General features: G+C 45.5%; 6 protein-coding genes across 6 annotated transcripts; 4 read left to right on the top strand and 2 right to left on the bottom strand.

Moving 5' to 3' along the window:
* Window positions 1–8: 8 nt before the first annotated feature.
* Window positions 9–1,256, top strand: AGABI2DRAFT_121546 (hypothetical protein; the record flags this gene model as incomplete). The annotated part of the gene is made up of 1 exon (XM_006455582.1): window positions 9–1,256. One exon carries the CDS (start codon window positions 9–11, stop codon window positions 1,254–1,256), a length of 1,248 nt encoding a protein of 415 aa, XP_006455645.1.
* Window positions 1,257–2,226: 970 nt separating this feature from the next.
* On the top strand, window positions 2,227–3,547 carry AGABI2DRAFT_195061 (hypothetical protein). The gene is made up of 2 exons (XM_006455581.1): window positions 2,227–2,374; window positions 2,459–3,547. The coding sequence occupies exons 1-2, from the start codon at window positions 2,233–2,235 to the stop codon at window positions 3,292–3,294; spliced, it is 978 nt and encodes a 325-aa protein (XP_006455644.1). The 5' UTR covers window positions 2,227–2,232; the 3' UTR covers window positions 3,295–3,547.
* A 1,323-nt stretch (window positions 3,548–4,870) lies between these two features.
* AGABI2DRAFT_210102 (hypothetical protein) lies at window positions 4,871–7,428 on the bottom strand (the record flags this gene model as incomplete). Its single annotated transcript, XM_006455580.1, has 10 exons — window positions 4,871–5,309; window positions 5,376–5,512; window positions 5,562–5,879; window positions 5,942–6,129; window positions 6,186–6,365; window positions 6,419–6,432; window positions 6,489–6,555; window positions 6,621–6,704; window positions 6,764–7,139; window positions 7,201–7,428. 10 exons carry the CDS (start codon window positions 7,426–7,428, stop codon window positions 4,871–4,873), a joined length of 2,031 nt encoding a protein of 676 aa, XP_006455643.1.
* A 303-nt stretch (window positions 7,429–7,731) lies between these two features.
* On the bottom strand, window positions 7,732–8,839 carry AGABI2DRAFT_227093 (hypothetical protein; the record flags this gene model as incomplete). The annotated part of the gene is made up of 4 exons (XM_006455579.1): window positions 7,732–8,414; window positions 8,471–8,642; window positions 8,702–8,770; window positions 8,816–8,839. 4 exons carry the CDS (start codon window positions 8,837–8,839, stop codon window positions 7,828–7,830), a joined length of 852 nt encoding a protein of 283 aa, XP_006455642.1. The 3' UTR covers window positions 7,732–7,827.
* Window positions 8,840–9,778: 939 nt separating this feature from the next.
* AGABI2DRAFT_121542 (hypothetical protein) lies at window positions 9,779–10,983 on the top strand (the record flags this gene model as incomplete). The annotated part of the gene is made up of 9 exons (XM_006455578.1): window positions 9,779–9,948; window positions 10,009–10,117; window positions 10,170–10,191; window positions 10,241–10,263; window positions 10,309–10,391; window positions 10,447–10,505; window positions 10,555–10,684; window positions 10,738–10,799; window positions 10,853–10,983. The coding sequence occupies 9 exons, from the start codon at window positions 9,779–9,781 to the stop codon at window positions 10,981–10,983; spliced, it is 789 nt and encodes a 262-aa protein (XP_006455641.1).
* Window positions 10,984–11,314: 331 nt separating this feature from the next.
* On the top strand, window positions 11,315–12,448 carry AGABI2DRAFT_121541 (hypothetical protein; the record flags this gene model as incomplete). The annotated part of the gene is made up of 6 exons (XM_006455577.1): window positions 11,315–11,621; window positions 11,683–11,830; window positions 11,886–11,958; window positions 12,006–12,160; window positions 12,221–12,368; window positions 12,419–12,448. 6 exons carry the CDS (start codon window positions 11,315–11,317, stop codon window positions 12,446–12,448), a joined length of 861 nt encoding a protein of 286 aa, XP_006455640.1.
* Window positions 12,449–12,511: the final 63 nt, after the last annotated feature.

The following is a 12,511-nucleotide window of genomic DNA, read 5'->3' as shown; positions in this document are numbered from 1 at the left end:
CGTTATCGATGTCGACGGTGTTTCCACCTTTTCCTTCTCATTCAGAGATTTGGAGGTCGAAGACGCCGGTGGCGAAAGCTAGTTCTGTTGGGACTCCGAGTAGTGGTGGTGGTGGTTCTTCTGCTGCTGCTTCTGCTGCTTCGGCGGATGTGGCTACGACTACGGCTACGACGGCGGCGGCGACGAATGCGAATGCGAGTTCGGGTGCTGCGGGGTCTACGACTCCGTCGTTGTTTAGTAGACTATTGTCATCCTCATCCTCGTCATCGTCTCCTTCTGGACTGTCTGTTAACCAACAACATTCACATCAACAATTACATCACCAACAAGGTCATACCGACGTTTATGCGAATCCGGATTTACCGTTTTTGGATTTGCATTATAATCTTGGGCATGGGCAGAATAGTAATCAGATTTTGATGCAACAACAGCAGCAGCAGCAGCAGCAGCAACAGGGGTTTGGTGCGATGGTGGTTGATGCACCTTCTACTACTTCTACTACGACGATGACGACGACGATGAATTCGGGTGGTGGGATGACGCAGGCGGAGGTGGAGGCGAGACAGGCTTTGGATTTGGCTCATCCTTTTTATATGCATGGGCATGGGCATCATGCCGGCGTACACCATCATCATCATCATCATCCTCATCCTCATCCTCATCAGCTTCCGCAACTTCAGCTTCAGCTTCAACAACAACAACAATTGCAGCATCATCATCATCATGCGTTTGGACATCATAGTAGTTTGAGCCAAGGTTCGGGGTTTGGATTTGCGTCTGCTACGACGAGTGCAACTGCCGCGTCGGTGAATTCGGCGAATATGAATAATGGTGCGGCGTCGAGTTTGAATGGAAATACGAGTGGGACGAATGTGGGAGGGGGAGGGTTGAAACCGTTTACGGGGAACGTGTTCAATACGCCATTGAATTTGACGAGGCAGTTTTCGCAGTTTTCGGTTAGTGCTGCTACTGCTCGACAACAACAACAACAACAAGGACAAGGACAAGGACAAGGACAACAGCATTTTCAACTACCTCAGCAGCAGCAGCAGCGACATCCTCATCATTCTGCTTCGCTTCCTTCTTCTCATCCGGTTCAACAACATCAGCATCAGCATCAGAGAGGACAAAGTCAGCAAGTGGTGGTTAATCCGAAGGATTTGGTTTTGAATGGTGGTGGTGGTGGTGTGGGGAGTTTGAGTGAGGGTGATGGGAATAAGAGGAAGAGGGCGAGTTGGGATGGGGGGATGGTTTGAGTGTGTTTTTTTTTCTGGTTCTTTTTCTCTCTTTTTGGTTTGTACTGGTATACATTCCTTTCGCGTTTTTTTTTACTTTACTTTCGTCATATGCTTTGTTGTTTGTTTTTCGTTCGTGGATTACTTTTTCGTTTTTGATGATTCGATTCTGCTCTCTCTCTCTTTTTTTTAATGATTGGCATGATTATGGTTACTCTGCATTTGGATTTGGTATATGTGATTCTCAACAATTTTATTTCTTTTTGCTGGTTCGGAGGTATCTGGTGCACTGCGAGTTGGTGTGTTTTTTGTTGGAACCGGGGCTGGGAGTGAGTGTGATATTGTTGGTAATGGGCTCGTACTTGTGTTATTTGTGCTAACACAGATGGTTTATGGGCAGTGTTTAATTATGTACCAGAAGATAATTATGGCCGACTCCATAACTACTGGAAGAAGCTAAGCTGTGGCGACTGTTGTGGCTTTGGATATCTTTATGCTATAGATGTCCCACACAATGGTAATTTATAACTCGAGATACGACAACTGATTTAGCGATGTGAGATACATGACTTCATCATTTTTTACCTTTTGCTCACTTCTGCTCTTCCCCCTCCCCCTTTCTGTTTCGTGTGTTCCTGAGGTTGTCTGTAACCGGCGGTTGAAATATCCTTAAACATGAATTTGATTTGACGGCCGAGGCAGCGAATCAAATACTTAAAATACTTTGGTCCATTAGTCACAAGTTGAGGATAAAAAGACACGCTGTACCATGTGAGCGATTGAATGCCAGAAATGAGTTCAGTTTTCAGCCTCCCATTAAAGTGGTTTAGCAACGGGTAACGCTTAATGGATGCCGCGTGTTTCGCTAGAGCGGCTTGACGGACGAGGCCCGGGGTGGGAGTTGGCTTGGAGGAAGGCAGTGCGCAGTGATTCCAAAAATAAGCCGACTGTGTGAACGGCGTGGGTGGTGGTTTTCTACGCTTGCTTCCCATCTCCAATGGCCTCTTCTTCGCTTTTCATTCCCACCACCACCGCCTCGGATATCACACCTTTTCCCTCAATGTCGACCGGTGACAACGGTGGCAGCGATGCCAAGGGCAACAACGGCCCCTCCCTCGCTTCGTCCGCCTCTCTCTATCGTAGGTCTCCCTTCCACAACTTCCTCGTCTCTCGTGATGAGGGCGACCAACGACTGACCGCACGTCCCTTCAATCAACTCATAGTATACACCTTCTTGGCCACCCTCGTCCTCCTTCTCAGTGTCTCTGCTGCCATCGTCGTCCGATCCTACATCTTACGCAGACGGCATAGACGAGAAATCGAAGAGGCAATCAGGAATGGCACTTGGATACCTCCAGCTGCCCCTGGTAGAACCGGTGCTCGCGTTGATCTCTCCAAAAAACCACGCATGTGGGATGCCTACCTTGATCTCCACCATCCAACACGCCGATATTCAACGTCACTTTTTTCGGAAGATAAAGATTGGGATTCTATGAAGCCTTTGATGGTGTCATATGTGAATGGCCCAAAGCGCTCGCAGACCTCGATCACTATGGCACGAGCTGATGCGGGTAATGACCGCGCTGCTGATGGCGATGAAGGAAGACGACGAACGTCTAATCCTCAAAGGTTGTTGGGTCGAATCGGCCAAGGCGTAAGGGACATCTTGAGCACGACTGCCCGACCACCTACGCTGCCCCTCTCATATCCAGTCAATAATGGTTCCTCTCAGGATGTACCGCTAACTGAAGTGGAATCAACTGGACCACCGAAAGTCAGTGTGGCAGTCCTCATCGCTATGCCTCGGCAATATTCCTCTTCATCCTCGTCCTCCTCTAAACTAGAACCATCATCTTCATTTTCATCGCCCACGTTACCAACATTGACAAAGGCAACGGTTTTAAGTTCATCACCCCGTGATGATGAAGAGGAGCTACCTCATATAGAGATGGGCGTTGTGGAACTTGTGCTATCTGAGGAGTCGCATCATCTGGATGATGATCACCGAAGCGAGAAAGCTAAAGGGCGGGAGAGTATGACTAGTGGTGTAACCACATAGTGTCGTTTATTTTCGTCCCTGTCTCGTTCCCGCACCTCACCTCTGGATCAGTAAAAGATTCCTCCAGTGCTATCCTCGTCATGGCCATGCATCATCATCCAGCCCTCATCCGTCCCGGCATCGATTCCTAATACCCCCCTCCCCCCACCACCCTTCTAACCGTTATTATTATATTGCTTGTTTTGGCATGATATGAACGATGCGCTTCCACGGTTATTTCTCATGCTTTGCTCCCTTTTTCTCCGAAGCCATGATTTCCCCTGCCTTACCCCCGATTTTCTTACGAAAAATGACCGCTTGATCATGAGAAAGAGTGTTGTTGGTGTTGTGTAACATTTTGAATATTTGTACACTCGCTTTTGTGTTTTAGTGTATACGTATTATACCTTATGCTTCGTGTCACCCCAGATGTTAGATGAACGATGTTTATGAGCGATGATGGATTGTTAACGTTAATACAGTATCATCAATGAGAACTACAATATGGCTTCGGCTTCGGCGTCTTAAGTTGAATGGATAAATCATTTTTGCTCGATGTTATGATTCGCATTTCTTCGTTGCAGAAATGACAAAACACTAACTAGATGATCTCCACTTTGCTCCATTTTACCTTGTTCGTTCATCGTCTGTTCATGGTTGGAATAGCCACATCTGAGCCACATGATCATCGCATGATTCATGAAGTGGCATTTCGAAGCTTTCAAGAGATATTTTTATAACCCTTAGTACTTGCTTGGTGATACATAGTTAGGCCGAGAGACATGCCGAATTGGCATTAGGCACAAACATACACATATATTTTTTTTCCTGTGAATGTGATTCTTATTTGGGCTACTGATCATGAGTTAGTGTTGTTGTATTTCGGCTGCAGGGCTGGATGGTATCGGCAGTATATCATATGTATGATGGATGATGCGACGGAGGTGTATGGATTTGTAAGAGAGAGAGAGTTGAACGTTGGACGTTGAACTGACGTTGAGAGCTTGAAGGGGTTATTAATTATAAGTAGGTGTTCTATATAGTTTGGAGAATTGAGCCGAGTAGCCTGGAGGCTGTACATGCCATTCTATTATTTTTCTACGCAAAAGACGGCCGCGCGATTACAAAGTGTATTTGATGAATTGAAAGAGCCCCCCTTTCTCCTTTCTTATATCGCTTCGATGCATCTACCGGATAGGTGATTTATGGAAAACGTCCAGTCAACGACTCACTGCCACCTTTTTTTTTATAGCTCATTTGATTTCCCGAAACGACCAAGAAATAAGCTGTCAAGATATATGACGCTCCGATTACTAAACTGTAAGCTGTAAGAATGAAGTTTGAGGAAGGGGTCACGGGTTTGACCAGATGGATTGGTGGCGTCGTCTGGGCAAACTGGGCAAACTTCACTGCCTCCGGTTTTATCTCTGGCGCCGTCAATCTACTCAGTACCCTCGGCACTCCTTTCTCTTGAACAGTTCTAGCTGTAATTGAGGAATGACACCGTCCGTCACCGTGAAACAAAGTTTGAACAATTAAAGCCACAGTGACAGAATTAATCACCACGATAATGTGACATACAAAAACGCGCTTTTCATCATTCAACAAGAGGTGTAACAATGTTCCAAGAAATATCATGTCTCCCTCCAGTCACCTCCATCTCAGCTGGCCCACCCAGTACAACATTTTTCGTTTCCCCATCTCGAACATAACTTGCCATCATATTACTGGGCAATTTAACTATACCTTGTGTTCCTTGTGGAGTCATTATACGAATATTGAAGACATCATTGCCATTGGCGTCTTTATCAAAAGACCATGCCGCGTCATATCGTCCTAGTGGCGTTTCAAAACCTCCTTCAGCTGCGGGAACACCGGTACCAAGATGCGGAGCGAAACTCCAAGTCTGTCCCCGGGTTGATGTTACTGTCAATCCCAGAAGATAAAACGTTAGAGTTGATGTGGGTCCGGAACTCCATCCATGACTATGAGATGTATAAGCAGGATCGTTGTTGTACCCGCGATAATATCGATAACTGTGGAGAAAAAAATATTTTGAGACGCAAAATACGAGGATACAATTTTTTTATTTTGGGGTGTACCTCAATGATCCATTCGCGGTAAAACCTTCGAGGAGTGTGCTTTGGACTGAGATATTGGTATATAACATGTATCCCCAAGTTCTCTCAAGAAGGTCCATCGCACGTTTGTCTTCTCCGGCAATAAAATGTGCTTGTAACTAAAAGGGAGTTCATAAATGATTAATGAACTTTAAAAAGAACTCTTACTTCAAAGCCACTGATGAAAGGACTAATCGTATCTGGAAGTTCAGGAGGCACAGGACCAAGATCATTCCAATTCGTTTGTAATCCTTCACTAATCCTTCGATTCTTTTCTTGCGAATCTGTAAGATTGAAAACGACAGCAAGCGAATTTGCATCTTGTGGATGTAAAGTCGTAGTAAGGTTGTCTTTGTATTGCCCAGCATCTTCATCCCAAAACGCATCGTTGAACCTCTGTTTCAGTGATATCGCTTTGGAAGACCATCGATTGGCTTGTTGAATCTCATCTAGTTGAGCGGCGAGATCAGAAGCTGTAACAAGAACCTAGTAACACATAGTATACGGCGTTGATCGCGAATTTGACGTTTGAACGAAAAAAATAGTACCTCGTAGAATAGCGCATTTCCTTCAGAATTATGACCACCTCCACCTAATCTTGCCCAATCACGCAAGCCAGTAATATCGATAAGCCCGGTCTCGTCAACCTTTTGTTCTAGAAAAGTCACAGCTCTTGTGAAATTGGACCAAACCGATTGCACCCATTCCTTATCTCCAGTCAAATGATGGTAATTATCTGACAGCGTTCAAGTTAGAGATCTCTATGTTGAACAAGCCGTAAAAAGAACTAACGAGTCCCAATGAGTGTCCATGCATGATATGTATCGGAACCTTGTTGACTGAGCGGAGGACCCGATTCGGGCAATGCACCGTTAGGATTGATATGGGCGAACATGGTAGCCAAAGCATTTCGTGTTGAAATAAGGTCGTTGGTGGAGACGAATTGAGTTGGGACAGCAATCCCCATATCGCCTACAGGGGTTCAATTCAGTACATCATTTTGATTCGAGGATTTAACCGCTAACCGGGCCAAACAGCTCTGTAAAATTCGAGTGTCATGCCGAGAGTGACGAGGACAAGTATTGTTTGCCTTACCGATCACGCTTGGCACCATCTACAATGATAGGTCCTGCTACGCCGAGAACAGCATTATTCGCCCAAGCTGTGGATGAAAGATGGTAAAAAATAAATCTGAGCCGTAAATGCGCTAATGATAAGCAGACTCACTCCCTGCATGTGCAAAAGGTACTTGTCGTCCCGTATTCAATGGGACTGTATTGGTCTGAACGGTATAGCCGCCTGCGTACCAGACTGAAATAATGAACGCCACGTCAACAGAAATGTTTCACGGATGGGATGATAAATCTAACGCTTAGTCAAAAAATCTTCATCGTGAAACGTTGGATGTTTGGCAGAGAAATAACCGGTATAGGCTCGGAGATCTTGGAAATGAGGCATGAAAGAGATGGTGCAAGTCACATTAGACAAAGTCAAAGGCGATTTTGAGTTTGAGACGAGAGTCAGGTAGCGAAATCCTCCACGAAGACTAGCTGAGGGTTGTTCCCATAATCCAGTTTTTAAAGGTGTTTGAACCTGTAATATTCCGTCGTATGTGGTATTTTCCGAAGGGAATGATGAATCATCGGAAGAGGTTGGGCGAATGAATTGGGACGACTCGGTGAATGAAAGTGCGAGGGCTGAACCAGCGGGAGCCGAATCAATGTTCAACGAAATTAAACCTCCAACCTGTATGAAAGAGTTTCAATTCTTGCCAATAACCACGTAAACATCATGTTCATGCACGTACTTCGATACCGAAGTCCAGCGCCAGCCAGCTGCCGGACGACGAAAACGTAGTCTTTCCACGCGCCTCAACGAGGTTCTCCGGGTTTGTGATCTGACCATGAGAAGAATGGATAGCTACTGCGGTCACAATTCTAGAAGATGGGGCAAAGTTGAATTTGTCCCACTCCCCGGAAGGTGCCAAGCAGCGACCTAGGCCAGCGTAGAAAAGAAGAGATGCAAGAAATATCATCGAGGAGGCAAAGTTGATTAACGCTATAGCGCATACTTATGCGAAGAGGTCATAAGACGTGGAGCGGACCGCAGAATAATTTTGGATAGAAGTTGATTTGTCGGCTGACCTCCATACCCAAACAGTAAGCATCCAACAAGGTGATCGTTCGGGGGAGAATAGGCGGCCTTCAACCTGTTGTTGCTCGAGCCGCCGGATGGCACAGAAGTATTATAGATAATAGCGGTCCGGTACGGCAAAAAGTCAAACCTTCTTCCAGTTTTACGGGGCGTGTCGATCATTTTACTTTATGGAAAATTGATATTAGGCCAGAGGATGATGGATTCGCACGTGGAAGAAGATAGAAAGAAGAGTGGATTCACGTATCTCTAGAACTGTACCCATTGGGATCTATTGACTCTAGCTTTCTTCGCTCTTCTTCTCCGTCTCCTCTCGCGTCAAATCCTGCTCGACACTCTTCACAACGTCCTTCACAGCTTCCTTCACTTCCTCTGCTTTTTGATTAACGCTAGTCTTCGCTTCCTCTGCCACCTTTTCGACAGCTTCCTGTACCTCAGCAACCTTCTCCTCTACATGTTGCTTGACCTCCTCTCCTAAACCAAGAGTCTCGCGAAGCTTGAGTCCAGTAGCTTCTTGTATTTTCTCGACAATATTGAGAGCGCCACGATTTATATGACCTCTGGTCTCCTGAGTAGCCTCTTTTATCCTATCCCATGTCATAGCCGAATGTTGCTTGGCTATTTCATGCTTTTCTGCGAAAGCTGGGAAATGTGCATCCTCAATGGAACCGAGGTAATCCGAGAGATTATGAGTAGTTTTGGGAAGGAAATGTTTGGCAGAGACGGCAAAGAAAACAGGGGGAAGAATTAGGCGGGTGATAGGACGCCGGTTACGGGCAAGAATTGAACCAGTAAGGGTGGCAACACCAACATAGAGCAAACCAGGTGTCAGCGATTCTTGTGGTGTGACGATAGATTTAACGCGCCCTGAAAACAGATATATGAGCCTTTCTTTTATATGAGGAGTAAAAGCCGCCACGAACTCTCAACAGCGTGTTCAACCCCAATCCATCTCGAGACCCATCCTTGAACATACGCATGCCCGTTACTATAGGTTTGGCAGATGCTTCTTCGGATGACGCCAATCTGTGTTTCAAGAGCAGAAGGCGTTTCTACAAGGATTATATCTGGATTAGGAGAAGGGTATATTGAAAGCTGGTTATTTGAGCTATTTCCGATGTGTGTCTGAAACTTGGGCTGGGTAAAGTAAATACCTTTTCTCGAGGTGTTTCTTGTAGGACGATCGCTCCTACAGTTGAGGTAGCGAGGAGAGCCCTCGTCGGCTACAAGGATTAACAAAGGAAATGAACAAGGATAAAACAGCTCACCAGACGTGACGCTGCCCGAAACATGGCGGAAACGATGCTCGACGTCGGCGTCGGACATACACGGTCGGTTATGTTTGGTTCCAAGGTCGCAGCCAAACAACATCCCAGTACTATCAGTTACTACAGTTTTTTCAACTTTCTTGCCGACCTTTTCAGGTATGTAATGAGTTTAAATCTGAGCTGCTTCATTTCCAAAGTCCAGAGTCACACGGTTTTCAGTGCATGATCTAGAGTTTTCTGGTTTGCAGCAAGCCGTACACGACGGTTGTCCTACCTGGCTACAACGCCCAATTATTGATTGACACTTCTGAGGTGAGTTGGTCAACTTAAACGTCACCCGCAGAAGCGCAGCTGTGCATGGAATGTTGGCGTTGAGCTTTTATTAACACAGCTACACCTGTTCAATCCACAACACTTGTTCACGCACATCTGATGATGTTGATTATAATGAAGACTCGCGACGCTGTGCAAGATCCTTGAAAATGAAATGATAATTACCGGAAATTTTCGAAGGGCGTGAGCACCGCCGCCATAGAACTATTACTTATACCGTCCAATGAAAGAGTCATACACAAGTGAAGAACACACACCGAACTCGTTGACACTCACAAATTTCACAAAGGTGTCACATGTGCCTGTAATCAGAACTTGATCATCTTTGACTCCCAGTGATGTGGATGTTACCGAATTTCTGCTGGCATCATTTACTAGTCGACAGTTCAAAATCATAAAATACCTGATCCTACGCTAGTCATTGGGAGAGCTGTTTTAAATCATGGCATATCGGCACTCTTAGGTTCTTTGATTCCGATCCGCCTTTCTGACATTTCTCTTTACTCCCCGTATCTTCAAGTCGGCCTACGGCTCCTTTCAATCTTCATGGCTACACACACCACGGTCGTGGCATTTGACATATGTGTCTTACTATCCGTCCTACTAATCCTTTGCACACTAGTCCCTGCAATGCTATCAAAATCCGTAGTTCGCAGTCCCAGTTGGTATAACTTGATTGCAGCGTGGTTCGTTTATTCCCTGAGCTATGGTCTACTCGTTGGAAGACAAGAAGGCCCTGACCAGCCACCAATGGGGCTGTGTCTCGCTCAGACACTTTTAATCTATGCAGTTCCTGCGCTGTGAGTCTTACTATTGATCTTTCTTTCCTCGAAAGGACCCCTTATTGAAGATTAATTCAGTGTCACTTCCGCAACGTTTAATCTTTATATTGAAGTCAGTGCTCGTTTACATCCCATTGGATCCGTCGACCGAGATTTTGTAGCTCGGTCTGATACTTCGGGAGCTGAGGTCCGGTAATTTCAACGTTTCAAAGCGGCGGAGATCATTCTGGGTAAGACAGAATCAAACTCGTTTTCTACCTTGTTTGTTTATTGCCAAAGCTTGTTGTCACGCCATGGCTCATTTTCATAGTGATCATTATCGAAGTGGTTTTGGTACGCATGAGACCAATGATTTTTTTTCTATTAATATTCATTTAGCAGTTGATCTTCCCTGGAGGTCGCTTTCATCTAGTGGGGCGAGCGCCCACTAACTTTTTCTGTCATCTTGCAGACAATCTGCCGTGCGTATTTAGTTTGCCGAGGTTTGCTAGATTGCCTCAATCGTGACATTTGTAGGAGTACGATCACGGGAGGTGTCGCGGCGACAATTGGATCGATCATGCTACCATTACAAGGTACGAGGTGTCAGACATGTTGATCGTGATACTGATTTCTTCCTAACAGTATGGCTGGCTGTCACCATATATCGGTCCTCAGATGCACTCCGACGTCTTGCTGAGGCTGATCGTCAACTCTTCGTCACATTATATGTCAGGTTAACCCTAACCACGTTAGCCACCTTTATGGGATTCGGGTGTGTCAAAAATGCACCGTATATATTTATAGGAGTTCATCCTGGTAGTACAGACTTTCTATAACGGCCGTCTTCTCAATGGGTTCTGATAAAACAGGCCTGGCTTATCCCATTGGTACATTTTGAATATTCACTAACATTCTTGGGAAGCTGAAAATACTCCAATAGTTGCAATCGTTATGGCTATTGCTTTGGGTACACAAAAGGTAATCAACTTGCTCATTGCGAAGCATCACATGGTTGAAGGTAATCTTTCTGTAGGACATCCTCCACGTTTGGTTATTTTGGCGCCCACCTAGGCCCTGTAGTTCAACACTCTTCAAGGTTTCCAGGACTCACGAAACAGGGTGCGAAGAGGGAGTTGGACGAAATATTTGATACAAGAATCATTTGTTAGCGTTAGTCTCGGCCTTACGTCGTGTTTTACCGGCTCCGGCTTGAGGCCCAGGCCAGACCAAGCCGGCTCTGATCTAGGGCCTGGCGCAAAGCCCGGGCCTCCGGCTCAGGCCCCGGCTTGTTGATATCTGATGGCAGCTTGTTTCGGCATCTCGGCGTCAATGTACAGCTTATTGATTGCGTTTAGAAAGGTGCGGTGTGGGGACACACAACGCATAACCTGACAGACAGACAATGATTCGCACCCAGAAACGACAACGACTTCTCTCACACAAGGCAGACAACATGCTGAAAGCCGCAACTAGCTCTTACAAGCGATCACGCGGAGATAAAACTAACCCTATCATTTTTAAAACATATTCCCAGCCACATTTGACTGCCGCGTCAACTTCGCTAGCGTCTGCGAAGAAAGTCGCTTGCGCACCTTCACCCGTTGAAGTAGTTTGTTTGGGTGGGGAAGTAATAGAAGTAATTGAGCTTGAGGAAGAAGCAATAGAGGTAATTGAAGATAACACTGATACAGATTACATAGACTTTGAAGGTGGTTGTTATAATCTTATGTCACTGCTCAAAACTAACAAAGTGCGCCTGCATACACCCAGCAAACGACGACGACGAGAGCTCACACTTGAATTTTGTCCGAGAAGACGAAATAATATCAAGGGAGAGCAAAACCAAGGATGTGAATTTCTTTTTCTCGATTGGAAAGCGAATCGGTGATGCCAGAAAGCGACAATGCCTCACTTGCCGGTAGATAAGATCCTTTATCTTTTCTTGACATATGGCTGACAGGACACGACCACAGAAAGGAAAGACGTGAAAAATGGATCGTTGCTGAAACGACGACGCTACGACGCCACATGGCGTCCACTCACAAGGTCTGTTTTAATCGTATTTTGATAGGGAAGAAGCTTATCTATCATAGAGCGTATACTACCAATGGGCTCTCCAAAACAACTTTAAGTCCATGTTACCAGCTGACCGGAAGGCTGAGAAGCATGTAAAGACAAACAAACGTGCATCGCAGAGCACACTCGATCCTTACTTGACCTTACATCCACCTTCTAATCGCGGAATCAGGTATGTGAATAATTTGATACTTCATTGGTACATGCTCATATGTTTTATATAGCCTCTCAGCGCCCTTCAACATCCAAAATTTCGAGAAATGATTGAAATTGCCTCCCGTGCTGAAGAGGAAGTTGTTATTCCTTCTCAAGAGGAAACTCGCGAGGCGCTCATCGATCTCTTCAAGAAGAATCCAACTAGCTTCAGAGGTCGTTTGGCGGTGCGTTCTTATCTGTATAACACGAGCCTGACCTACTCATTGTTTTTCAGAAAGATATAGCTCGTGATGTCGGTCTCTAGCCGGTATTATTCTTGAAAAAGTGAAGCCTTTGAACTGCATGCCCCAAATTTAAAATTGAACAG

This window comes from Agaricus bisporus (genome assembly GCF_000300575.1).
Source record: "Agaricus bisporus var. bisporus H97 unplaced genomic scaffold AGABI2scaffold_11, whole genome shotgun sequence".
NCBI lineage: Eukaryota > Fungi > Basidiomycota > Agaricomycetes > Agaricales > Agaricaceae > Agaricus > Agaricus bisporus.
Note: the sequence above shows the minus strand (reverse complement) of the source record. Positions and strands in the feature narration are given on the sequence as shown.

What these genes read in the sequence shown, in the direction of transcription:
- AGABI2DRAFT_195061 (XM_006455581.1), top strand. Translation starts at nt 2,233, where the DNA reads ATGGCCTCTTCTTCGCTTTTCATTCCCACCACCACCGCCTCGGATATC. An exon ending in TTCGTCCGCCTCTCTCTATC is followed by an intron (nt 2,375 to 2,458) that starts GTAGGTCTCCCT and finishes ATCAACTCATAG; the next exon opens with TATACACCTTCTTGGCCACC.